General features: G+C 41.2%; 1 protein-coding gene across 1 annotated transcript in view; it reads left to right on the plus strand.

Annotated features, from left to right (window-relative positions):
* LOC126335802 (gastrin/cholecystokinin type B receptor) overlaps window positions 1–27,205 on the plus strand; it is a 138,378-nt gene that overhangs the window by 12,320 nt on the left and 98,853 nt on the right. Inside the window, exon 2 of the mRNA XM_049999265.1 lies at window positions 22,945–23,035. Coding sequence (XP_049855222.1) covers window positions 22,973–23,035 — 63 coding nt within the window. The 5' untranslated portion in view covers window positions 22,945–22,972. The remainder of the gene's footprint in view (window positions 1–22,944; window positions 23,036–27,205) is intronic.

Consider the following 27,205-nt stretch of genomic DNA (forward strand, 5'->3'; position numbering starts at 1 on the left):
TGACGAATTATAATCAAAATACAATGAGACACCAATTTGTCTATCGTCATGGTGTTAAGTGGACAGAAATAGTTGGGTGTTATTGTCGTCTTTTCTTATTGAGATTTTCATATTACCCTGACACAGGACGCCGAGATAAATGTGTATATTCTCCGTGACGAAACATCCCACATTCCATTTATCCTGATCCACTCGTTACGTGCATTGGCGACAGTGAGTGATAGGAAAGCTGTTGTGGGGTGACGAATAACAATAACAATGGTAGTAATTACAAATCAATATTCAAGGATGTTTACTGCATTACAGACGATTAACAAAATAACCAAAAATGGCTGAGTGTTTAATTGGTGCACTCAGTAGGTGTTCTTACCACTTTGTTACTGAATTCTGTTCTAGTTGTTTGCAGAGAGAAAACAAAGAACCCTGTAGCCATACATATCGCTAGTACAACGAGATATTACCTATCAACTATCCTTGCTTTACATCACGAGACGAACATGGCGACACTGAGCTGATATTTGAAATACATTTCTGTTTTCTCTCTCTTTTTATTTTTACTTTATTTTTTTGAGGAAAGCATCGAAAAGCGTGATAATAAGCAAGTATGCATTTAACTTCTTTACAGTTATTTTCATCGGGATACATAATGCAAAAATACAACTTTAAAGTGTGTTATTGCGTAATTCCAGTTATTGACAGTCTATTCGTGAGCTTGCTCGCATTCAGTGGGGTGAAACCTATCACAGAAGCAAGCAAAACACAAATATTTCTTGCACCATGCGCAACAGTTAAACGAAATCTCGCTGCACTGACGTGTTGTCCGATATATTGCATGGAAAACATATCATTCATGTTGCTAAATACAGCTCTATCAGATATCAATTTGGCCTGCGTCTCGTGGTCGTGAGGTAGCTTTCTCGCATCCCACGCCCGGGTTCCCGGGTTCGATTCCCGGCTGGGTCAGGGATTTTCTCTGCCTCGTGATGGCTGGGTGTTGTGGGCTGTCCTTAGGTTAGTTAGGTTTAAGTAGTTCTAAGTTCTAGGGGACTGATGACCATAGATGTTTAGTCCCATAGTGCTCAGAGCCATTTGAACCATTTTTTTAGATATCAATTTGGAAGCGTACCAAGTGTATAAAAGCATACCTTGAAATTCGCAGAAAGGTCCATAGAGGTATTCGACTGAGCCATGACCAAAATTGTAACTGGGTTCGACAGCATAGTCGTCTTCCACCTTGACAACTCAAATGGTGACAGTGCTCGGCCGGTTACTTACGTTTACTGGTATCAGAGCTTCAGCATGAAAACACAAAAATGTTAATAACCCGAAGATCATTAGTTTTGGAACCCATAGAAAGTAAAGCAGTCATCAGTCGCAAGAGTGGTTTGAACACCTCAGTGCTTTAATAGGCACGGACTTGTTGGAGGGGGCATGCTGTTCCTTTCATCCGACCTTTGAGTTGACTTACCTAGTCAGTTAATAGGGGAACCTACAGTCTTACGTGGCTTTCGGACCAAAGTGCAACTCGGCATTTTTCACATCAAAAAACACTGCCCCAGGAGAAATATGTGTAAAACGGCACGTAAAAATCGTGGGACTGGTGAGGAATGGAACCTGAGACCTTCGTATACATAGTCTTGCTCTTTCTCACCTTGCCACCATGCAGCCAACACTGTAGTTTCTGCTTGCCATTAAAATTAAGGATCTCTCGTTTGTGCCTACGTTGGCACTTGCGTGTCCCTTAGGAGACCTCGCCTTTGGGATTACCCTCGTATACGTGTGTGTAAACGCCTTCCAATGCCCACTCAAGGAAGACAAGGATACCTAGTCTAGCTTCAATATTACAAATACGTCTCTGTTTGTGGATGAACGCAGACTTAGGTTGATAATCATTTTGAATATTTATCAGAGCTGTACCCATTGGTGTGAAACTCGTTTTCTGCCAAGGATTCCCACAGCTACAGGAACACTACTTTAATACCTCTTACACAAAATACTTACGCAGTGCTATCAGACGAAAAGATCAACCTGACACAAACTGTGGGAAGTTTGTTTTACAACCTTCGTACCTGGATAAAGAGCTTTTCCTATTTGAGATATGTGTGAACGTTGCTGCATAAGACCATTTAAGAAGAAACTAAATTCCTTCAGCTACGCCAATGTTTAAAGGAATCGTGTTAACGGCACTGAATCGTTGTTTTTAAATCGTTTACCAGACGTCCTCTGCCGCATTTCCCTGGCTTGAAGGCAAAAAGCTTACTGACAAGTTGCACAGAAGGTAAAGGGGGACGAAATGTCTCCCACTCGAAGGTCATGTTGTTTTACTTAAATGATTATAAAATCGGTTTCAGTATAAGCACATTACTGTTGTCAATATGACGTTGCACCGCCCAGGACCTGTAATGATAAAGGGCCCGTTTAGGTCAGGTATATTGTACACAGAAGTGGAAGAGAGAGCACCACTACATTCTACAATCCGTATGCATTGCATACACACAGAAATTACTGTTACAGTGTACTTATGCAGTCCAATGAGTGAACTGCATATTTTCCGGCGAGTAAGAGCACTAGCAAACAGTCTTCGCTACATTAGGTTACTTAAACTGGCGTCACTTTGAACTAGAATTTATGGCCAGCGACTAAGTAAGTGTAAGGACAGTGAGTCGGATGCGGGTTTTGCAACTGTGAAATACTTTCCTTACATTATGGAAGCGAATATTAAATTTGAACTAATATTGCGAAAATTTTGGATTTGGACAGCTTAGAATGAAAATCTTTGTTTATTACAAACAATTGATTTTCTAAAACATTCTGTGTCATACACAACTTGAAACAGGTCACGTCGATCAAATCATATGGAAGAACCTACAGCGACGCATACTGGAAGGCAGTAAGATCCTTTGGCTTTTGCTTTGGCAGTATTCGACAGTCATTTCTAGGCGCAAGTAAGTGAAGAAAGGCAGCACGTTTTCGTTATCAAGTAACGTCTTCATCAATTACTTTAGTTTTAATGAGATCTACGAGTAACTGCTGATGTTTGATATTAACATGAAAAGGATTCCGTAGACAGGGAAAGAACTTGTTCTTGGGCAACTACTTCTATAATGACCAAAAGGACTTTAATGATCCTCAAGCACATGTGTTCCAGCAGCGGTATGAAGAAAATGATAGCAATAATAACGGTGATAATCGAATTATCCGGTAACTTCACACTGCACAGTGGATTTTCTGGAACTAAGAAATTTCCTGAATTAGTGAAAATTTAAAAATGGCTTCAAATCGAGGCTATGACGCCTATAAGGGTCTTTACATCCTGCTGACATGAGAATAACATAATCTCCACGTCAGAAGCTTGCTTCTACTTAACCATTTAATAGGCTCGCGTTATTTCCACCGTGACTAGTTTAGTAAGTTGGTTCAAATGGCTCTGAGCACTGTGGGACTCAACATCTGTGGTCATCAGTCCCCTATAACTTAGAACTACTTAAACCTAACTAACCTAAGGACATCACAAACATCCATGCCCAAGGCAGGATTCGAACCTGTGACCGTAGCAGTCGCGCGGTTCCGGACTGAGCGCCTAGAACCGCATGGCCACCGCGGCCGGAGTTTAGTAAGCTAAGCACATCATCCATTACAGCACACTCCTGGGGCTGGGAAATGTGGCCACAATGGTCTGGTGGAACGAACTATCACAAGTGCAATGCGTGGGTTAAGGCATTTACTTTTAAGAGGCACAAACAGATTTACTTTACCTCTGGTAACCTCAAGAGAAAGCTGTTATAATCCAGAATCCGCATTAAACATCGCGTTCCTTCATTCCAAACTAGGCAGAGCCGGTTGACTTTGGAAAATGACATAGGTGGAGGTCAGGGTAATCAGAAATACTGTCACCAGTCAACTTACTTACATTACAAAATTTTATTTTATTTGATGAACTGATAGCCGCCTAAAGGAACAGGGCTCTTATTTTATTTGTACTTGATTGAACTAGAGACGTTGAAAAATTTGGTGCTGGACTGTGATTCGAATTCGTATCTCCTCTTTCGAGGATCTGAATCTCTCGGAACAATATAGTTCAATTATTTCATTCCTTTTCCCAAGACTGCAGTCTTCTCTAGGTCTCCTCCAAAGGTAAATATGTGGGTCCGAATCCTGATCCAGTACAAATATGTGGGTACGAATCCTGATCCAGTAAAAAAACATTCATAATTTCATTTCAAGCCCTATCACGTGCACACCGGCCTGCTAGTGAAAATTAACGTGCATTTTTTATGTCTGTTCATGTTGCCAACAATTTCTGAACAAACACGCACACATCTTACTGTTGGTGAGTAAGCAATTGATACTTAAGCAATATTCGTTGACAATAAAGAAGAACGATAGGAGTGCGGTTCGATTGTCGCTCAGGAACAAAACTTTGTGTCCTTACTTTAGTTGAAACACCTAGTAGCTGGCAAGAAAAACCGATACGTAACTTAGTTAACAATCCGATTACGTCTTGGGTTCCTATCTCCGTCGCAGAACTTCAAAATGGCTCTGAGCACTATGGGACTCAACTGCTGTGGTCATCAGTCCCCTATAACTTAGAACTACTTAAACCTAACTAACCTAAGGACATCACACACATCCATGCCCGAGGCAGGATTTTAACCTGCGATCGTAGCAGTAGCAGGGTTCCGGACTGCGCGCCTAGAACCGCGAGACTACCGCGGCCGGCGCAAAACTTCAAATCATGCGCTTCATCTTTAAATTCATACACACTTCAAAATGGTTCAAATAGCTCTGAGCACTATGGGACTTAACTGCTGTGGTCATCAGTCCCCTAGAACTTAGAACTATTTAAACCTAACTAACCTAAGGACATCACACACATCCATGCCCGAGGCAGGATTCGAACCTGCGACCGTAGCAGTCGCGCGGTTCCGGACTGAGCGCCTAGAAACGCTAGACCACCGCGGCCGGCGCAGAACTTCAAATCATGCGCTTCGTCTTTAAATTCATACACACTTCAAAATGGTTCAAATGGCTCTGAGCACTATGGGACTTAGCTGCTGTGGTCATCAGTCCCCTAGAACTTAGAACTAATTAAATCTAACTAACCTAAGGACATCACACACATCCATGCCCGAGGCAGGATTCGAACCTGCGACCGTAGCAGTCGCGCGGTCACGGACTGAGCGCCTAGAAACGCTAGACCACCGCGGCCGGCATACACACTTCGTTACTTCTGAATTGAGGTATATCAGGCATCTTTCATTGTTAGTTAACAGGGATGAAAGGGTCTTGATAGGAGTCCCGATTTATTACAAAAACTGTCGTCTTTTATTTTCAAGTTTAGATTTGGTTACTGATATAGGCGAAAATTTCGGTACTTCATGACTCTTTATGGATAGTCAGCAATATGATATGATTAGATTAATACTTGTTCCATTGATCGTGAATACGTCATTTCGTAATGATGTGGAACGAGTTATTTTAGTGAAAGATTTCTTTACATACCAGTATTCAATTTCTTTACAACAATTTTTTACCCTCTCTCTCCCTCCCTCTCTCTCTCTCTCTCTCCTCTCTCTATCTTTCTCTCTCTCCCCTCCCCCCCTCCCTCTCTCTCTCTCACACACACACAAACACACACACACACACACACACATTCTCCTTTTATTTTTATTTGTTTGTTGTGCTCGACTATCGGCGCGTCACGAAAACGTTCGTGAATGAGTTTCTTAGTTTTGAGTGCAGTTACGAAAGAAATATAAAAACAACTATGAGAGTTACTGATTTATGATGTTTAGTAGCAGTCAGTTCTGAGTATTATTAGCACCTAAGCTCCAGTCCCTAAACCAGAAATGCGAATCAGACGCATTACGTATTCCAGGCCGTAGCAGCCACGTGTTTGAGGCGCCAGCTATGGTCATTTCCCAGCCCGCTGTAGGATCACATCGGTTCGTCTTCTTCCTGCTGTTAATGTAACTGAGATTTGGCAGCAACACAAGGTATGTTTGGCAACTCTGTGATCGAAGTGTTACTTCCTGGTGTGCACGTAATTAAGCCTCAAAGTTCACTTGATTTCTCGTGTCATTTCCATTGAATAACCCGAGTTGTTATCGCTTGAGGTGTAACAGAAGATTGTAAATTTACGGTTTTCAGCCCAGAAAAGTCGTTGAACGTGGCAATAGCAACTAATCTCGTCCTGTAAATATGGGTATACGACTTCTAGCCGCTATTGGCCTCGTAAGAAGGTGGCGCAAACCCTATATATTCGCTACCTGTGTGTTGACGTGCTTACCTGTGGAAACGCGACTTTTACGATTCGCGGTTCCAGCCTCGCTGAATGTAAAATTTTTATCCCTTCTGTGTAAAAGCTGCAAACAGTCAGATCAAACATCGACAAGCAAATCATAAGAAAATACTTTCAGCTCATAGTGCAATGGTGAAAAACTTATAACGCTGCACAACAGGTAACACCTCTTTCTGATGCTGACAAGCAAATTTTGGGTTTCTAGGTATACGTAACTTTATTTATGAAATGCCACGTTTGCATACGTGTTGAGTATAACACAGCATACCGTTTAAACACAGACCCAATAAAAATTTAAGTGAATAATGTTTTACTACTTCGTGCAGATAGAGGCACGCTTGTGGACAGATACTCAGTTTTGTTAAAACAGACTTTCGTCGTAAGGTAATCGTGGGTAGTTGTATTTCATTTCTTACACAGAGTGCACAGTTTTCGTAAGGTTTCTTTCAGTGTTGTTAACACACTACTAAACATGAGAGAGAAATTAATCATCAACGATACATGCTAATTCTCTGATGTTACCTATAACAGTCTGACAATGCACATTCAATTTATTGATTACATGCATGCAGAAAACTTCTTCTGAGTTAAAGCTGTCAAACAAGGTTTGAAGAAGAATAAAATGCCACTATCAGGCGACAGCTACTGTAGAAAATACTTTTCTGTCTATTTTGGCACGATATAATACAAAAGCTTCGAGCGCATCTCCTGCCTGGCCGTCTATTAAACCTGAGAAGAACAAAATGACGCAGAAGTTAGCCTTTGTTCCACAAGCGACTATATTGGGTTGAGAAGTGAAGAGAATTATGTACAAACTTCCATTAAATTTATAACTTCAGCTGACATCATAATTGCGTTTTAAAAAAAATCTAGTAGAGAATGTAATAGAACATGCGACGTCAGTGCGTAACGCTTACCGTTGTGCTACTAGTTGCGACATAGCAAGAGCACCTCTGGAAGTGAACAACAATTCCTCCAGAACTTCGGCATTCCACAGTGCTGTGAGATAATGCATATGGCCGGATATAAGCTTCTGAGAGATAGACAGCTACAGCATTTCTTTTGCACTGCATGGTGGTTTCAACAAACAGATAGCGCAATAGAGTAGCTCAATGGAAAACGAACACTTCCTATTTAAATTTCTGCATCCTACACTGTTGGCAGTTCTGTGTAAGTGGCAGTTTCGTTATTTTATTTCAGCGATTTCAAATGTATGCATTGGGTAGCCAAGGCAGCTAGTTCATGGCGATTCGGTCAACCACGTAAATGAATGTACTGAACATGCTGCAAACCACTGCACGGAACCTGTGTGTCGGAATTGTCATCTTGTGTGGCGCAGCAGTGTTATGATAGAGAAATGAGTCGTAGAGAAGAGGGTTTGGTGGTCTGTTGGACTGATGATAGTTTCATATGATGATGGTCTCAGTTCGATTCCAACTTCTGCCGATGTTTTTTGATAGGGAGAGACAGATTCTGTTCTCTTCTGGCTACGCCAAGTGAAGAAGGTATAGTGGCATTGTGGTCTGAAAATCACATTAAACATGATATTCCTTCTCTACCAAGAAGACGTTAGGTGGAACCACAATGAAGTAAGAAGTGGCGACATGTAGAAACTCTATCACCAGTAAACTATCTTATACTAGTTATATATTTCTAGTGACGAAACAAACCCTGTGTATGGTCACAGGACACTTATTCCGTCTTTTATTTGAGCTTCTGTATGTCGATAAAATTGGTTCTGAACTGGGAATGCAACTCAGACCGCCCTTAACGCGGAATTTGATCCCTTCGTGACAATACAGCTCGACTACAACTTGTTGTTTCTTCAAAACTGCAGATTCCTCAACATCTCCGCATATTGCGCATGAATGGGTTGGAATCCGGGCCCAGCACAAAACGTTTCACTATGTGTTATCAAGCTCTAGCATGAGTACACCTATCTGCTGGTGGATAATAATTTTTATTTTTGATGCATTTTCATTCGTTGTCAACACTAACGATATCTGACGTTTTTGACTCCCAGTGAGACACAAAACTATTTGCGAGATCACTGTAACTTCAAGGATGTTATTCCGAGCTGCTGGTGGAGAAAAATTCGGTAAGTGTCGTCTCTTTGTGTATAGTCAACAACGATATGTTTGGGGTTCGATTCTCAGTCAGCACTGAACACTTCGTCATATTATTTCTAGGTCAAACATGCTCACATGCCGCTGCTGATGTAACAAACCCATACTTATCGTTTCTTTTCTCTAGAATATAACAGCGATATGTGCCGGTTGGAATCCTGGAAAGGAAAAATTAATGTTTTGAGTCGTCATTTCATTTAATACATCTAGCTACTGCTGAGAAAATCCGATATGTGAAAGTTGATTGTACTTCGATAACAATCCGATTAGATTCTGGGTTCGAATCCCTGTCCAACACAAGGCTGTACCTCACTGCATTTCAAGTAAGTTACTTGTGAAGAAGCAATATTTAACATCTCTCGTAGTTCGGTAACAGGGACAATAGATGCTTGGTAGGAATTCGCGATCGTTAAAAATGTTTACGTTATGTAATTTAAAGTTGATATTTGTTAACTGATACTCTCTAAAATCGAGGTATATCACTCTCTTTATGCCTGTTCAGGAAAGACTGTTAATTTCCGTCAGTCACGAAATCTTAGTTTGCATATGCAAAACGAGTCGGTTCGTCGTGTCATTAGAAGTTCATACATATTCTCAACTAGCTGCTCGTGAATAACGTAAATTTTTAATGACTTTTGTGTTAAATAACAAGTATGGTATGTTACTTTGAAGAGGAAATCAGGTATAGGACGGACTTACTACGTGCGTTACCTATCTGCCGTAATAATGAGAGTGCTAACATTTCAGGCATGTCAGCTATTGCAATAAATGCGAGCTTACAAGCCTTAAGGACAGTCTTATCTGTGATGAGGTGTTCCCTGATATTTTTAGTATCGTGGTATTACTTTACATCCTGAGTTATTGCGATACAGAGCAGTGTTTTCTAGTGGTGACTTGTTGGAACCATTTTCATTAGTCAAACGACTGTATCATGGAGCGAGTAGAGGACCTGCTAGACAGCTGCGTTATGTTATTATGGGAATCAGGCGAAATGCAATCCAGGTCGTTCGGATACTCTTGACCATGACTGTACTTTGTTAACAATCCGATTAGGTGCTGGGTTCGCATCCCTGTCACAAGCTTTATATGGTGGCTTTTCAATTTTAAACATGAGCATACCTTGTTCCTTGTCAATGACACTATATTAAACGTCGTTGGGGGTAGTTACCAGGACGGTAACTGTTATGACAGGATTCCCAGTTCAGTACAAGCGGCCAGAGTGGCCGAGCGGTTCTAGGCGCTACAGTCGAGAACCGCGCGATCCCAACAGTCGCAGGTTCGAATCCTGCCTCAGGCATGGATGTGTGTGATGTCCTTAGGTTAGTTAGGTTTAAGTAGTTCTAAGTTCTAGGGGACTGATGACCTCAGAAGTTAAGTCCCATAGTGCTCATAGCCATTTGAACCAGTTCAGTACCAACATTTTCGTCATTTATTTTCAGGATCTGAATTGATAACTGATGCTGGTGCAAACGTCTATACTTCACATCTCTTTATGCCTAGTGATCCTGTGTCAATAAGGGACAAACAAAGCTTAGCTTATTTAGCAATGTCTATAGGTGTTGGGTTTGAATCCAGGTCCAGAACGACGACGTTGCTCATGTCATTTAAAGTTTAGATTGGTCTACACGTAGCTGTTGATGTGTTACGAGAACAATGATATTACTGGAGATTCGCTGTTAATGTTGAGATTTCCTTACAGTGCTTGTTGCTGTTAATCGCGTTTTTCTACTGGTTCGTCCAATATCCAGTTTCCAGAGCCACTCGCCGTTGGGCGACCTGCAGCAGATGGACGGAAAACGTTTTAGAGAGCGAAAAACTTTTTTCCAATTGCCGTACAGCTTTGTAACTCCATATATTGTCTCAAGTATTTAATTTTGACTAATGGTTACTGTATGGTATATGTAAAATAATCCGTTTTCTCAGAACTATTAGAACATCGCTTGTTGTAATTAAGGTTAGTTTATGAGTGTTATGGGGTGTCTCATCGCTAAGAATGTGTTTTCTAATATGTTTTGTATGACAATATTAGTTGACGCTTAGACTGAATGCCATAAAGACCTTTGGTCTCTTAGTAGTCTCTTGCAGTACCCATTGTGTGTAGTCAAATGACTGTACCCCATGGGGTTTTTGTCTTTAGAGGACCTGCAACACAGCTACGTTATGTTGGTAGCATTCGGCAGTGACCCACTTTTTTTGCTGTCCAGTGTACAGGTGAAACTGACGCCCACACTCAGCTTACCACTCTTGAATAGCACCAACGAGTGTGCCGAGCAGACAGTCATCAACTGTGTCGCAAGCCTCACTCCGTGAGACACTGCGAAGAAGTCTGGAATCAACTTAGGACACTCATACGAGGTGTGCTGACTACGAACTTCACGTTTGCAGTTATGGGTGACACGTATATACGCCCGCATCATTTATAAAGAAGTCGCTTTTATCCCCTCTGCCGAAACATTTACTCCAAGCAAATAAGTTGATAAGAATATTCGCAAGAACTTAGAGTCTATTTAGATAGAGGATAAGGGTGTTCGACAACGTTTACCAAAATTTTAAAAGGAAATGACTACGACATGGGTACCAAAGAAATCCTCGTCGAAAACGTTAGTTAAGAGTATAAATTTTTCATTCTCAAAACCGTAGCGAATAATTCAGCTCATTGTTATCTCGAAAAGAACGTTCTGGTTAAAATCTTTTCTCTCAAAAACTGCATTTCTTGTAGTTTCACAGTTAGTATGAGCAATGATGGAAATGTCGGTTAGATCAAATTTGTAAAACTCGAAACGTGATATGCTGGCAACGTTGATTGGATTATCAGCTTCTGGATAAATGAAGACCAGTTCCGGAGCACTGACTCCAACGCCTGAATTTTCCAGACGTATTTGCTGAACATCATCAGATTTTAAATAAAAGTCGTTTGAAATTTTGAACATGTAAATGAGTGATTTGGTCCTGGGTTGTATTCCAAAAATGAACAGCATAGAGACAGAAGTGACGACATTTCTGCAGGACCTGACCATCATTTTGCAGGACAATGCTCAAGCACGTACAGTGCAAGATGTTACTGATTTGTTTGACTGATGGGGCTGCTGAGTGCTCTACCACCTACTCCCCTGATTTAAGCCCTCGTGAGTTCAACTCGATTTCTAAACTGAAGGAAACACTTCACGGCATTCGCTTCAGAACTGTTACAAATTCGATGGGCAACAGACCGCGCCGCTCCAACTGTCAACACAACTGGTACTGCTAAGGGCATCCTGCGACTTCCACATCTCTGGCAACGGGTTACACACAATGCTGATGACTACTTTGAAGGTCAACAAAACTTTGAAACACATATCTATTTTGTACGACCTGTAAATAAATAGTTGCCACTATTGAAGTTCCAACCCTCGTAGTAAGGATCAGTGAAGTGAAGTGGAAAGTAGACAATGATATCTGGTCAGACGAGTATAGGGTAATATCAACAGCAGCAGACAATATTGTAAGGGGAGTAGGATTCGTTATAAATAGGAAGGTAGGGCAGAGAGTGAGTTAGTGTGAACAGTTGAGTGTTAGAGTCGTTCTCATCAGAATCGGCAGCAAACCAACACCGACAACGGTAGTTCATGTACACATACCGAAGTCGCAAGCCGAAGATAAAGGGATGGACAAAGTATACGAGGATATTAAAAGGGTAATTCAATACGTACAGGTAGATGAGAATCTAATAGCCATAGGGTATAGGAATGCGGTTGCAGGGGAAGGAGTAGAAGAATGGGTTACGGGAGAATATGGCTTGGATGTAGAAATGAGAGAGGACAAAGACTAATTGAGTTCTGCAATAAATTTCGGCTAGCACTAGCCAATACTCGGCTCAAGAATCACAACAAAAGCAGATATATATTGAAAATGCCTTGAGACACGGGAAGATTTCATTTAGATTACATCATGGTCAGGCAGAGATCCCAAATTAGAAGCTGGATTGTAAGCGTACCCAGGAGCAGACATAGAATCAGATCACAACTTAGTAGTGATGAAGAGTAAGCTGAAGTTTAAGAGACTAGTCAGGAAGAAACAATGCGCAAAGAAGTGAGGTACGAAAGTAGTAAGGAATGAAGAGTTACGTTTCTAGTTTTCGGAGGCTATAGATACGAAAAAAATGGTTCAAATGGCTCTGAGGACTGTGGGACTTAGCATCTGGGGTCATCAGTCCCCTAGAATTTAGAACTTAAACGTAACTAACCTAAGAACATAACACACATCCATGCCCGAGGCAGGATTCGAACCTGCGACGGTAGCGGTCGCGCGGTTTCAGACTGAAGCGCCTAGAACCGCTCGGCCACACCGACCGGCGGCTATAGATACGGTTATAAATAATTGCTCAGTGGACAGTCCAGCTGACGGGAAACAGACATCTGTAAAAAAGGCAGTCACAGGAGTTAGAAAGAAACACATAGGTACAAAGAAAGTAGCTGCGAAGGAACAGTGGATAGCAGAAGAAATACTTCAGTTGATCGATGAAAGAAGGAAGTACGAAAATGATCAGGGAAATTCAGATATACAAGTCACTTAGGAAATAAATAAATTGTAAGCGCAGTGAAGCTAAGGTGAAACGGCTGCATGAAAAATGTAAAGAAATCGAAAAAGAAATCATTGTCGGAAGGGATGACTCAGCGTATAGAAAAGCCAAAACAATCTTCTGCGAAATTAAAAGCAAGGGTGGTAACAAGAATGCAACGGGAATTTCACTGTCAAACGCAGAGAAGAGAGTGGATAGCTGGAAAGTAAATTGAAAGCCCGTATGGGGGGGAGGGGGGGCACTTGTCTGATGACGTGATAGAAGAAGGAGCAGCAGTCGATACAGAGGAAATAGGGGATACAGCATCAGAATTTAAAAGACCTTTAGAAGATTTAAGATCAAGTAGGGCAGAAGAGACTTTAAACATCCCATCGGAATTACTAAAATAATTTGAGGGTGGGTGGGGAGTGTCAAAAAACGACCATTCTCGTGTACCATCTGATATTGCAATTACGAATTGCAGTATTTCCTTCAGACATGCGCGAATGTGAATATGGACTACTATCAGCTGTAAAATGGAATGACAATGAAAATTTGTGACGGACCGGGACTCGAACCGAGGTTTCCCGCTTATAGCGAGCGATCGCCTTAACATTATCCGCCGACATTGGACAAGCGACTTTCAACTAAAATGTTTCCTCTGTACTGGAATATACACGAGGGATGTACGAGTACCGCTTGTTGGCACAAGGTTGATGACATATGGAGGTTTGTGTCTGGCCGTGGGCCGTGCACCGATAGCCGAATTAAAGCGCGATCACTAGCGGTAGGCGGGATATCCGGGTTCAAGTGCCGCAATTCTTATTGCCATCATTCAGTTCTACAGCTGATAGTAGTCCATATTTGTAGTTACGGATACAATTAATGTATATACCATCTGACTTGCGTAAAAAATTCACCCCACACAATTCAACGACTGCAAGAGACGACAAGCGCGAGAATTATCGCACTATCAGCTTAACGATTCATGCGTTCAAGTTGCTGATAAGAACAAAGAAAACTGAGCATGTGTTAGATGACGATCAGTTTGGCTTTAGGAAAGGTAAATGCACCAGGGAGGCAATTCTGATGTTGCGGTTGATAATGGTAGCAATACTAAAGAAAAAGCAAGACCCGAGCATAGGATTTTTCGACCCGGAGAAAGCGTTCGACAATGCGAAACTGTACAAGATGTTCAAAATTCTGGGAGTAATATGGGCAGGTTATAGGGAAAGACTGGCTATATACAGCGTGTGCAACAGCCAAACGGGAACAATAAGAGTTGCAGACCAAGACGGAACAATAAGAGTGGCAGACGAAGAATAAAGTGCTCAGATTAAAATGGGTGTATGGCAGGGATGTAGTCTTTGGCCTCTGCTGTTCAATATATGCAGCGAAGAAGCAATCACGGGCATAAAAGAAAGGTTCGAGATTGGAACTAAATTTCAAGGTGAAAGGATATCAGTGATAAGATTCGATAATGACGTAGCTATCCTCAGTGAAAGTGAAGAAGAATTACAGGATCTGCTGAATGAAACGAACAGTCTAATGAGCGCAGAATATGGTCTGAGAGTAAATCGAAGAAAGGCGAAAGTAATTAAAAGTGACAGTAGGGATAACAGCGAGAAACTTAACATCAGAATTGGCGATCACGAAGTACATAAAGTTAAGGAATTCGGCTATCTAGTCAGCTAAATAACCCATGACCTGCGGTGCAAGGAGGAGGACACAAAAAGCAGACTAGCACTGGGAAAAAGGGCATTACTGGCTAAGAGAAGCCTACTGGCATCAAAAGTAGGCCTTAATATGAGGAAGAAATTTCTGAAAGTGTGCGATTGGAACACAGCATTATATGGTAGTGAAACATGGACTGTGGGAAAACCGGAAGAGAAGACAATCGAAGCATTTGAGATGTCGTGCTTCAAATGAATGTTGAAAGTTAATGGACTGATAAGGAAAGGAATGAGGAGGTTCTGTGCAGAAGCGGAGAGGAAAGGAATATATGGAAAACACTGGCAAGGAGGTGGGACAGGATGATAGTACATCAGTTAAGACATCACGGAGAACCATAGTACTAGTGGGAGGTATAGAGGGTAAAAACTCTACAGGAAAACGGAGAGTGGGATACATACAACGAATAATAAACGTAGGTCGCGTATTACTCTGAGGTGAAGAGGTTGGCACTGGAGAGGAATTCATGGTGGGCCGTATCAAATCAATCAGAAGACTGATGACCCAAAAAAAGAAAAAAGAAAAAAATCCACGCTTTGTTGGCGTCAGGTGTATTTGTGTACTACGTGGAATAGTTTCTAGACATTTCCTTGATGATAATGCGATCAACTTTATATGTCTGTCATACTGACAATTTTCGAGCAGGTATTTCAGCTACCGATGGTTTCCATTTAGTGCACTGCGACAATTTTATCAGTCGCCACATGGCACACGCGGGCCGTTTCACTGCCCTTTAATGACATATAAATTATAATGTGAAGACTCTCACGCTTAGCCTAGCTGCAATGGGAATGTTTTTAATGGATTTTCTTTGGTTTCACTGACGGTCACACATATCATGTTACTTGACATTTGCTTCTTTACTCTGAAGTATGTCGTCGACAATGTGCGCTTTTACGTGAAAGTAATTTTTGTTTATAATTTTTTGTCCAGTGGTTTCGTACATCCTTTACATCTCGTTAATTTTGTTTACGAATGATGTAAAAAATTTCTTCAATAGGTCTTTGTACTGTACTCTCGAAGAAGACAATTTTACCATTCTTGAAACCACGGTCAAGTGTCAATAAACCTTTCTACCTTCAACTGGTTAGCTGATTTTCTCAAAAAAAGTTTGTCCTTATATAAGCTTCCAGTTATAATGTTAGTGAGCGATATTTCGAATGTGATATCGTCGTAACATTTATACTACCTCTTTCGTCTGTTTTTTTTTTTTTTTTTTTTTTAAAGATCCTTGCACCATACGCGGGAATGTGAGCACTTATGCTGCCACGAAAAAATTGTTTGAATGCAATTTTTGCAGTAAAAATGAATCAGGGATGTTTCAACTTTACAGTTCCTCGCCGTGACTGCGGGAAAACAAAACTTCCGGTTCTCCAGGTGAATGTGAACTCCAACAGAATCATCGGAAATATCGCCTGCTACACATTAAGATTTTAGTCGAAATATTCCTCGAAAAGATAAACCTAGATTGATGCACTGGTATTTATTTTATTTCTAATGTTCTTCTTAACATTCAAAATGGTTCAAATGGCTCTGAGCACTATGGGACTTAACATCTATGGTCATCAGTCCCCTAGAACTTAGAACTACTTAAACCTAACTAACCTAAGGACATCACACAACACCCAGTCATCACGAGGCAGAGAAAATCCCTGACCCCACCGCGAATCGAACCCGGTTACCCGGGCATGGGAAGCGAGAACACTACCGCACGACCACGAGCTGCGGACTCTTAACATTCATCTCAAATAAAATTTCTTCAGTGTGTACACGCTGTCCCACACTTTAATGTCTAGCGTATACAGATGGCAGAGCGTCCTAAAAAGAGTACTTTGATATCAGGATATAATGGCTTGAAAAGAATATTTTTGGCGAAAGGGATCTGCAGCGCCGTACTAGCTACAGTGCGTATGGTCTTTAGGAGTGAGAAATCTGTCTGCGCGAAGATATTCTCAACTTCCGCAATTCCACGGCTAGAGTGATGGAAACACACATTCTACGCCAATGGCATCGATTATTTACCATTTTAAGGATGGTAACTGTATGAGATCAACTAATATGATCTTATTTGCAGCGACCGCATGTGAATGGTTCAAATTAGCTAATGTTCATCGCTGTTGCTGCTGCCTGAACCACTTGCCCGCGGGAAGATATGCTTTCAAAAAGACGGGCACCATCGAACTATGGGCAAGTTATCTAGCTTCCATTAATAAGTTTGCAACCACAGTAGTTCAAAATTATTGTCCACCGAAACATGTGGTTTTAACATAATGGATCATCACAATTTTAATAGCAGTGATCACTCGAGCACCATATATCCTTTTTCTTGGGTTGGAGGACATGTTCCGTGGCCAGAGTGATCGGTGGATCCCAGCCCTGTAGGTATTTTTCTTTGGAGTTATATACAGTAGTCTGTGCATCGAACTGCAGCAGAAAATGAACAGGTTGGTGGGGCCTTGTTATTGTCTTATTGTACAAGAGGCAAAATGGATGTTTCACAGTGTGACAAAATTTTGGTACCATTTTATTGTATGTGACTAGCTGTCGTATTTGAACAGACGTTCGGAGCTTAGATGACTGCTACGAGATGTAAGTTGTTTACGTCAACAAAATCTGAATACCCAGTATCGACCAATAGTTCCTTATCTCAAAGTCATCAGTTTAGGAACCTCTTCTGTTTGTGTAACTTTGATCTCAAATATTTGCGTAACTCTATATGCGTCAATTTTATGAAAACTAAGACAAACTCAGAGGACCTACACATCGTCTCGGGATACTCATCTCTTATCCAACAACAACTTGAGAGCCACGCGTAAAACATTTTATATACCTTAATGACAGTCGCGAATCGTGAAATCGAGAGGGTATGGGGTGGAGGGCGTGAGTAATATTCTGTTGCAAAAGATTTTTTGTGTGTTAGCGCCATGACGTACACATAAACGTGAATGTGTCTGATACTTTTAGTGTTATTTTTCAATCTTCGTACTGGCTAAATAGGATTCCGTAAAAACTTTACTTCACCTTCTTCCTTCGTCGTTCCGTGTTTTTCTACCATTCCTTCATTTTCTCCTAATGATGTATCTTTCTTTTGTGCATGCGAAATGGTAGGGAGGTAAGATCTGGGAATGGTGAGTTGCTGTACATAAAGATAGGTTTTAAACATTTATTTACTAAAATGAAAAATGCTCCTACCGTAACTCAAAAGAGGCGAATCTGTCAGGAACAAAGTTGGGGGTGTAAGAGAACTACGTTTTCGACTTATCTGGTACTTTTAAGACATTTAATCAAATCATCTTGACATATATGCGCTTTTTTTACTTGCGCTATTAGTACATGTATGTAATGACATTAGTCATGTAACATAACAGATGGTCTCATGTAAAGTAACATGATACCTGGTGTCACGTCGTATATCACGACACATGCCATCATGTCATCCAACATAGCATTTGTCATGTCTGACACGAAATGTCATTAAAGATACATGCATCCCCACTCTAGGATCTTCCTATTATACATGCGTCCCACTCTGTGAAGTACATAAATTTGTGTCTATTTGCTCTTACGCCCCTCATAACATATGTAACACCTGGTGGGTTTGGTCCCCTCGGGAAACAATCCGTCCCAATCTTGTCACCCATAAATTAAAAAAAATCTACCCTAGACATTTTATTTCTATTCCACCACAGAAAAAAAACTTTTAGCCGTGATATGTATGCTCTTCAGCCGATGATATTATATAATACTTCCTACGACTGGCGAATCTTAAGAATTTTCGACATAGGACCAGGGACTTAAGCCCATAAATTGAAGGTTCAGGTGTGCCAATACCTTGAAGCTAAAAGAGCTCACTGCGCTGGGGAAGTAGAGTTAACTTGTAAAAAAGCGAGAGTACGTCAAGACGTTTTGATTTAAAATATTTTTGAAGGTACCAGATGCGTCGAAAGCTAATTCCTTTTTCGTACATCCCTAACTCTGCCCGGGACATATTCGTCTCTTTTGTGTTATGATGGGATCATGTTCCATTCTTGTTCCAACTTTTATTCTACCATAAGTTTGACCTTAGACCGTCATATCTTGGCAACCAACGTAGATTTTTGTTGACTCGGGCGATGACTGATCTGGTATAGGTTTTTTGTCGGTTTTCGAATCATGTTGCATGAGGTGGGCATCGTTAGTTTGGCTCGTCTACGATTACCTGTCTCATATGGTTGAACTTATCCAGTATAACAACAGGTCTCACCACCACGTCAAGGTCATATGCTCGAAGGAGGGTTTTTGTTTTACTTTTGTTTTTAATTTTATTATATATTCTTTAGTTATTTTGTTGTTTTGTTTTATATATTTTTAGTTTTTTCATTTTGTTCAGTTTTATTGACTTTTTTATTTGAGATAAGGTGATTTTAGATATGTTTACTATATCGCAAGCTGAACATTTCGCACAACAAATAGTAAACTACTGAAAAGCATACATCGTTTTATTATCTCTGATCTTAAAATTCTTTGTTTATTTAAAGTATACCACAACAAAAATTGCAACTGAAAATACAGCCTTTAAAAACACTCACATGAATAACTTTGGCCCGAAATATTGCAACAACCAATCCGAATTAAGTATGATTGCCTGAATATATGCAGAACTGCCAAATAATGTATATATGACAAAATACTGCCAACATTTCAATCTTGTGCGAAAACTAGCGACCTTAAGATTGTTTTGTCCAGAAACAAATTTTATACAAGACAGCATAGTAGTTCTCGATGAAAAAGGCAGCAAAACATTTTTCATTGGTGAGAAATAAGGTGACATTTTGCATGAAAATTGTGTTCATAGTAATTTTCGGGTTTAATTTTCTGCGTGGCCATCGATAAAGCTTTAAGAGCTCGATTAGATAGTATATCGTTTTGTACCGGACTGTTCATAATTCTAGTTTGGTACAAGCATTGTTTTGGACGTCCGAAGATTTATCGGTGATTTGAAGCCACTGGTGAATAATATCTTTAGCTTATAAACAGCTAAACGATAATTTACTGCAAAAGTCAGTTTCTTCAATTACATCCAAATGCCACGCTTAAATTGCAATTCATTTCTACGAAACGCAGTTCCATGTGCGTAGGCATGGTTTTTTGCACGTAAAATCCGAACGATGAAACATTTTTGCAAATGCTTATTATAATTACTATAAGAACATTTTGTTATCATCACCTGTACCACTTTAAACCGTCTCATCACGTGCGACTAGCGTAACACTTATTTCATATATATTTTACGTGAAGCTTTAGAGAACTATATCGTGCAACTATTAAAAGTTTCACAAAACAACAGGACGAGCATTAGTTACTTGCGTTTGGCTACCTTCTTACAAAATTTGAACTGATTTGCACAAGTTTGTCACAGCACATTTTTGTAACAGTGCATCCACGTGTTACGATTACAATGGCCGAATTTAAAATTACACTTTCTGCAATAGTACAGATAATTTTAAAAGCGAATAACACCTCAGAGGCATTAACTGAAATTCGATGGTTTATTACATAGAAATCGGTGTTACAAGAACCGCAGTACACGTACACTTAAATCATAAAGATGTTTTAAGAACGACAGAAAAAGCAACATGGCTTTAAAACAAATGGCGAACATTGGTAAATCAATAACTAAAACTGAGCAAGCACTAATGCAAACATAATAGCGCTGAAACGCTTGTGTTAAATAGCGCACGGTAAGCGGCTTGAGATCAGCCTACGCCCCGAATGGTTGCACAATTCAGCACAGATTCTAATACATACACACAGAAAATACATCAGATTTACCTAATAAAGTATCAAACATGACAGAACATTTGGGTAGACAACTGAGTCTTTTCGACCCGCAGATACTTTAGCAAGGTAGAAATTAACATGACTAAATAAACTGTAACACACACGGACCTTTTAATCTTAACTGACAATAAAAGCTTAAGACATCCGAATAAACAAAAGCACGCACTGTAATGTAATGTAATGTGCAAGTAAAAAAGATAAATCGACAATTAAAAAATTTTTGAAATACAAAACCTCGAAAAATTCTTATGCCAATAGTGCACATAAAACAAATCCCTCACAAACTTCTGTTGTATGAGAGTCAACGTTTAACTCGGGCACGTTATTATTATTGGGATGCTGAATCACATAAGAGGCATGAGCCGAATAACAGCCAACGAAATGAACCAGGACAGCTCACAGCAAGAACCAAACGAAGGCCAGTAGCAAAAGCACAGGAGGTTTCACGAACTGTGGTGGACAGTTAGGGGGATAGACCAGAGTGACGCTCGATTTTGGAACCGGTATTAATTTTTTCAATGAAATAACAAAAAACTTATAAAATTAACTTTAGATCTATGTTGTACACTCTGAAGATTGCATTACATATTTTTTAATGTAAAAAACTTGCTCCCCTGGGACGCTACACGACATCGACAAAAGGCCTTCGCGGAGTGCGAGGAGGGTTGGTGGGAGTTGTGGACTTCACAATTGTGAACCTACTACAAAATTTCAGAAACGGTTTTAAAACTGACTATATTGTCTAGCGTAGCAAGCAGGAATATTGAAAAAAGGGCCTTTAAAAAAATGGTGGCATTCTGAAGAAAAGTCAATTTTTTCGACAAAGAGGTCGCTACAAAAACGTACACTAGAAATCGAAATTTAAATATATCGCAGAAAGACTGCTCACAAGTTACAAAAAGATGTGATGTAACTGCAAGTATATTTCATGAGTTACAGCTTCCGCCAATTTCAAAAATGCTGTTTTGGAAATACAAGCATTTAAAATTTCAACTTGTATTTTTTAATGTTGAAATTGAAGAAAAACTTTAATAGGCAGTGGCAGCACCGTACAATTGGCCATTTTTTCGACGATGTCGAAACACACTCCTCTTGACGGAATAATATCGATTAACTGACTTGCGCTTAAGAATGGAAGCGTTTTTTGCCCAGATGGGTTTACTTTTCGAACCTTTTCTAGTCATTTAAATACTTTTGTTTGTCAATTTCAAGTACTCAGATTTTACTTTGTATGAAAACAAGCGAAATGAAAAGTTAACCAGGTACGAGACAACCACGCTCTTTCGCGGTGTTTACCATAAACGAATCATGTTGCGAAGAGAAATCTTGTTAGAAAAGCATTCTAATTTGTAATAATGTCGTCTGTGATGCTATCCGAAACTAACAGGACCCCCATCCCGTTGGTAACTATTACAGTATTGGAGCGGTTGCATTCGGGTCCTCCAATGGCCCAGAACTCCACGCAGTAAATCACGGTCTTAACACACTTTTAACATTTATGACATACTTTATATGAATGAAACTCTCTAAAAAAAACATTTTAAGCCAATAATAACTTTAGGTTAAAAACGGTTTTACCCTGATTTATCCCCTTAACAGCACGATGCTCAGGGTTATTCCAGTATCAGCCTCAGAAGCATTTAGGACGGTATATGTGGGCACGTCTCGAAACAAGTGAGCAGGGAACAGGTCTGGTCAAAGTCCAATCTCGGCAGTCCAGAGACAGAGGAAAGCAGCTATTCTAGTAGGCTGTACACGTGTCCAAAGGTTTCGCTATTACTTCTGATTCTTTCTCTTTTCATAAAAACCTCACAGCATGTAGACCATACTATAGATAAACTTTCTGGCCACTAGTACAAGTGCGCTTGGTTAGGACATACTTTAATTATTTTAAAATATGATGGGGTCTTCAGTTCGGATGGGTTGTCTTGAAAATAACTCCCAGCTGAGGAAAGCCACGGAACGCTGGACTACTCGCTATTCCTCTTTATATTGATCATCTGCACTACCGTACTGGTAGACAATATTCCTCGCTTGGTCACTACTACACCTGCGCTACGTTTCTCATCAATTTCACAGATGTGACATTAGGCTTGTTCGATTTTCTGGATTCTGCTGTATTCACTCGCGCTGTTTCCATTTGCTTGAGGCGCATCTTGAATCTGTTCTATTTCTGTTTCATTATTTGTTTTTTTTGTTTTTTGAGATCTCTTAATCTTAACTTATTGATCAATTTTCACATTGTCATTTTATGTTTTACCACCTTTGTAGGTTCAGTCTCTGCATGTACGTTATATAAAACATCTTTTCAATATTAGCAGAAAAAGTTAGAAAACTTTTACAACGATTTAGAATGTTTCACTGTGACGTAGATCACAAAATGGAGCTAGTGTTGTCGGTAACCATACGTTCTTTTGTCTGTTTCACAGATCACGTCGGAGATTCGTGACTCCTGCAATGTCTCCAGACGCAATCGTTGACAGTGAAAAAGTCGCTATCTACAACGGACCCATTGCAACGGTAAGTGTCACCAGTGACTACTCTTTCATATATTTTTAATGCTTCATCATTTAGGAAGTGTAAAGCACCCGTATCGTTAACACTATTAAACGTGGTACGATGTACTTAAAATTTACAATGCGTTTATGTTCTGTAGTTCTGCTGGTTCCCGATAAAAGAAACAAAGCATTTGTGTTAGTCTTCACGTGCTATAATCCACGATTGCGACAGCCATAACGTAAATATGCTTTGATACTCTCCTTTTGCTTCGTCGGAAGACTTCTTTTGCATTAGCCATGCTATTGAAACCGTTCACCGCTGAGAGAACCAGAGACTCTTGAATCTAGCGGTCGTCTCGCTTTGCAACCACGTCTAGCAACACTGGTGGATCCTACGCGTAGTGAGTCGGCTACACTGTATGCTCCAGGAAGAATAGTACACTCCTGGAAATGGAAAAAAGAACACATTGACACCGGTGTGTCAGACCCACCATACTTGCTCCGTACACTGCGAGAGGGCTGTACAAGCAATGATCACACGCACGGCACAGCGGACACACCAGGAACCGCGGTGTTGGCCGTCGAATGGCGCTAGCTGCGCTGCATTTGTGCACCGCCGCCGTCAGTGTCAGCCAGTTTGCCGTGGCATACGGAGCTCCATCGCAGTTTTTAACACTGGTAGCATGCCGCGACAGCATGGACGTGAACCGTATGTGCAGTTGACGGACTTTGAGCGAGGGCGTATAGTGGGCATGCGGGAGGCCGGGTGGACGTACCGTCGAATTGCTCAACACGTGGGGCGTAAGGTCTCCACAGTACATCGATGTTGTCGCCAGTGGTCGGCGGAAGGTGCACGTGCCCGTCGACCTGGGACCGGACCGCAGCGACGCACGGATGCACGCCAAGACCGTAGGATCCTACGCAGTGCCGTAGGGGACCGCTCCGCCACTTCCCAGCAAAATAGGGACACTGTTGCTCCTGGGGTATCGGCGAGGACCATTCGCAACCGTCTCCATGAAGCTGGGCTACGGTCCCGCACACCGTTAGGCCGTCTTTCGCTCACGTCCCAACATCGTGCAGCCCGACTCCAGAGCTGTCGCGACAGGCGTGAATGGAGGGACGAATGGAGACGTGTCGTCTTCAGCGATGAGAGTCGCTTCGGCATTGGTGCCAATGATGGTCGTATGCGTGTTTGGCGCCGTGCAGGTGAGCGCCACAATCAGGACTGCATACGACCGAGGCACACAGGGCCAACACCCGGCATCATGGTGTGGGGAGCGATCTCCTACACTGGACGTACACCTCTGGTGATCGTCGAGGGGACACTGAATAGTGCACGGTACATCCAAACCGTCATCGAACCCATCGTTCTACCATTCCTAGACCGGCAAGGGAACTTGCTGTTCCAACAGGACAATGCACGTCCGCATGTATCCCGTGCCACCCAACGTGCTCCTGAAGGTGTAAGTCAACTACCCTGGCCAGCAAGATCTCCGGATCTGTCCCCCATTGAGCATGTTTGGGACTGGATGAAGCGTCGTCTCACGCCGTCTGCACGTCCAGCACGAACGCTGGTCCAACTGAGGCGCCAGGTGGAAATGGCATGGCAAGCCGTTCCACAGGACTACATCCAGCATCTCTAGAATCGTCTCCATTGGAGAATAGCAGCCTGCATTGCTGCGAAAGGTGGATATACACTGTACTAGTGCCGACATTGTGCATGCTCTGTTGCCTGTGTCTATGTGCCTGTGGTTCTGTCAGTGTGATCATGTGATGTATCTGACCCCAGGAATGTGTCAATTAAGTTTCCCCTTCCTGGGACAATGAATTCACGGTGTTCTTATTTCAATTTCCAGGAGTGTAATTATTTTAGGAGGTACAGACTAAGTCGAATAAAACATTGTGTGTAAGGAATGTGCAGTAGCCCAAGTACCTACGAGCTCACGCCTCTAGGGTAATTGCATGTGTTAAATTCAAGGTCGTTATGTCATCTGATACCTGTCACGTGTCAAGATAACCCCCATTCCACCGCCAGCACCTCTAGTGTGGTTGTATGACACTGATATAGGTCAATAGAATAACATAAAAATGGCGGAAAATGAACTTCCGCTCCCACTGCCCTTCCCTTGCTCTCAATAGTTCAGTTGAGTGAGTCACGTCATTAGATGTATGTACACTGTGTGATTGGATGTACTCATAAGTATTAGTCCATCCATATTTCTCCTTATCATTCATATGATAATATTCTGCGTGCGTTTTGCAAGTACATACGATTTTTCTTTTCAAAAAGCGTAGTGCCTACTCGGAGCAGTAGGGTGGGAATCAGCACTAGCTGAAATGTTGGGCCATGACACATAGTTGTTGAAGTTTCTGTTGCCTGCACAATAGAAGTGGCGCATACTTGAATTATAACATCACGAAACGCAGCCGTTTTGACCACCTCAGCAGCAGCAACATCAGCAGAAGCAGCAGCACCACAGCGAAGATCCACAGCGACGGGCAACTTGATATGCAGAAACTGTTCCCAGACAATGAGTTCCTATTATCCCCATCATCGGTGCCGCCCGTCAGACAGCTAACATGGCATAAATCGGCCATTAAAGTGACGTTATCTTCCATAATGTACAGTCCAAGTGTGAGTGGTAGTACACGTTTGTTTGTGAGTTTGTCCTTATACTGCTAAGGATCGAAAATCGTCAATATTGTCGTATGAATGTAATGCGTTCACGCTATGAATGTATATTATGGCACAATTTTTTTAAAATATATCTACAATTCTAAGTTCTCCTGAATTACTACATTACCAGACAGTATGAGTAGGTGACTACCCAATGATAGTATATAACAATGGATGGGAATACCGAGAAGTGGAGTTCAAAATTTGGTATGTTTGCTCAGCCATCAGTGCGCTGTGAATGAGTATTTCAAGTGTTGCAAGTATGTGAATGGATTTTTGGGAAATGTATGGCACATGCTTACAAAGCTTGCTCATCGGAAAACTTCTTGCTAAGAATTTCAGTGAGCGGTTTGCTTATGTATACATTATATATGGTGCATCATCACTACCACATGTTGCTAAAGAATTGCAAGCATGTTTGTACATATATTTGTATCCTACAGTGTTAGCTGAAATTACAAAAAAAAGGAAAATAAATGAATGTCTCCAACATACAGTGCATTATTTAAATAAATAAACTCTCACGGTGTATCAAGTCTGTGTTTCACTGTAAGGAACTTGTCTCTTCATTGTTGGTGTGTTTAAAAAATGCTGTTTTACAATTTTGGGTTGATTTGTTACATTTTTGACCAATTTTCTCTCATTAATCAAAAACACACTTTTCATGTTCGTCAATCAAAGTTCCAGATTTGGGTATTTAACAATTACTGCTATGCATTGGTTACACAAATAAACTCTCCCTATGCGCCAAGTATACGATTCACTGCAAGTAACGTATCCCTGCATTAGAGGTGTGTTGAAAACAATTATGTAGTAGTGTGTTAAAAACAATGGCAACACTAGAAGACTGCCATAGAGGAAACTGCTACTACAGGATAATGACAGACTACATCTACATCTACATCTACATCTACATCTACATCTACATCCATACTCCGCAAGCCACCTGACGGTGTGTGGCGGAGGGTACCCTGAGTACCTCTATCGGTTCTCCCTTCTCATCAATAACGGCAGAAAATGCAGATATGCACAAATAAATATAGACATACACACGATGTAGGTAAATTTACACTGTAAACAATTACCCCTCACCCACTACCATAACCAGCCTATGATGGCAATAGGATAGGCATGCAGTTTGATGGAAACAAACTAAAAAGAATACGATATGGCGTCCTGCATTAATCATATCCATGGACAGATGCAGCTCCCCGAATAGCCAGCTAAGGATCTACTGCTGCAACAGATCCCTGCCACCAGATGCTGACCAGCCACGTCAGAAGCTACACTGTCGATAAGACATGTCAGGTCCTAATTAGCAGACATGACGCACCGGACAGAAACCATCAGAATCGCCCACACACCTGATGGATAACGCTACTGAAGAGCAAGAGAGGTGGAGACTGGCCCCTTGGCTGCTCTCCACATATACTGTAACGTGTTTGTAGCATTAAAGCAGTTAGGACCGTGACATACATCCAGGAATTTCAGAGTTGCTACCATTTCTGGAGGATT

Source organism: Schistocerca gregaria, chromosome 2, assembly GCF_023897955.1.
Source record: "Schistocerca gregaria isolate iqSchGreg1 chromosome 2, iqSchGreg1.2, whole genome shotgun sequence".
In the NCBI taxonomy this organism is placed as follows: domain Eukaryota; kingdom Metazoa; phylum Arthropoda; class Insecta; order Orthoptera; family Acrididae; genus Schistocerca; species Schistocerca gregaria.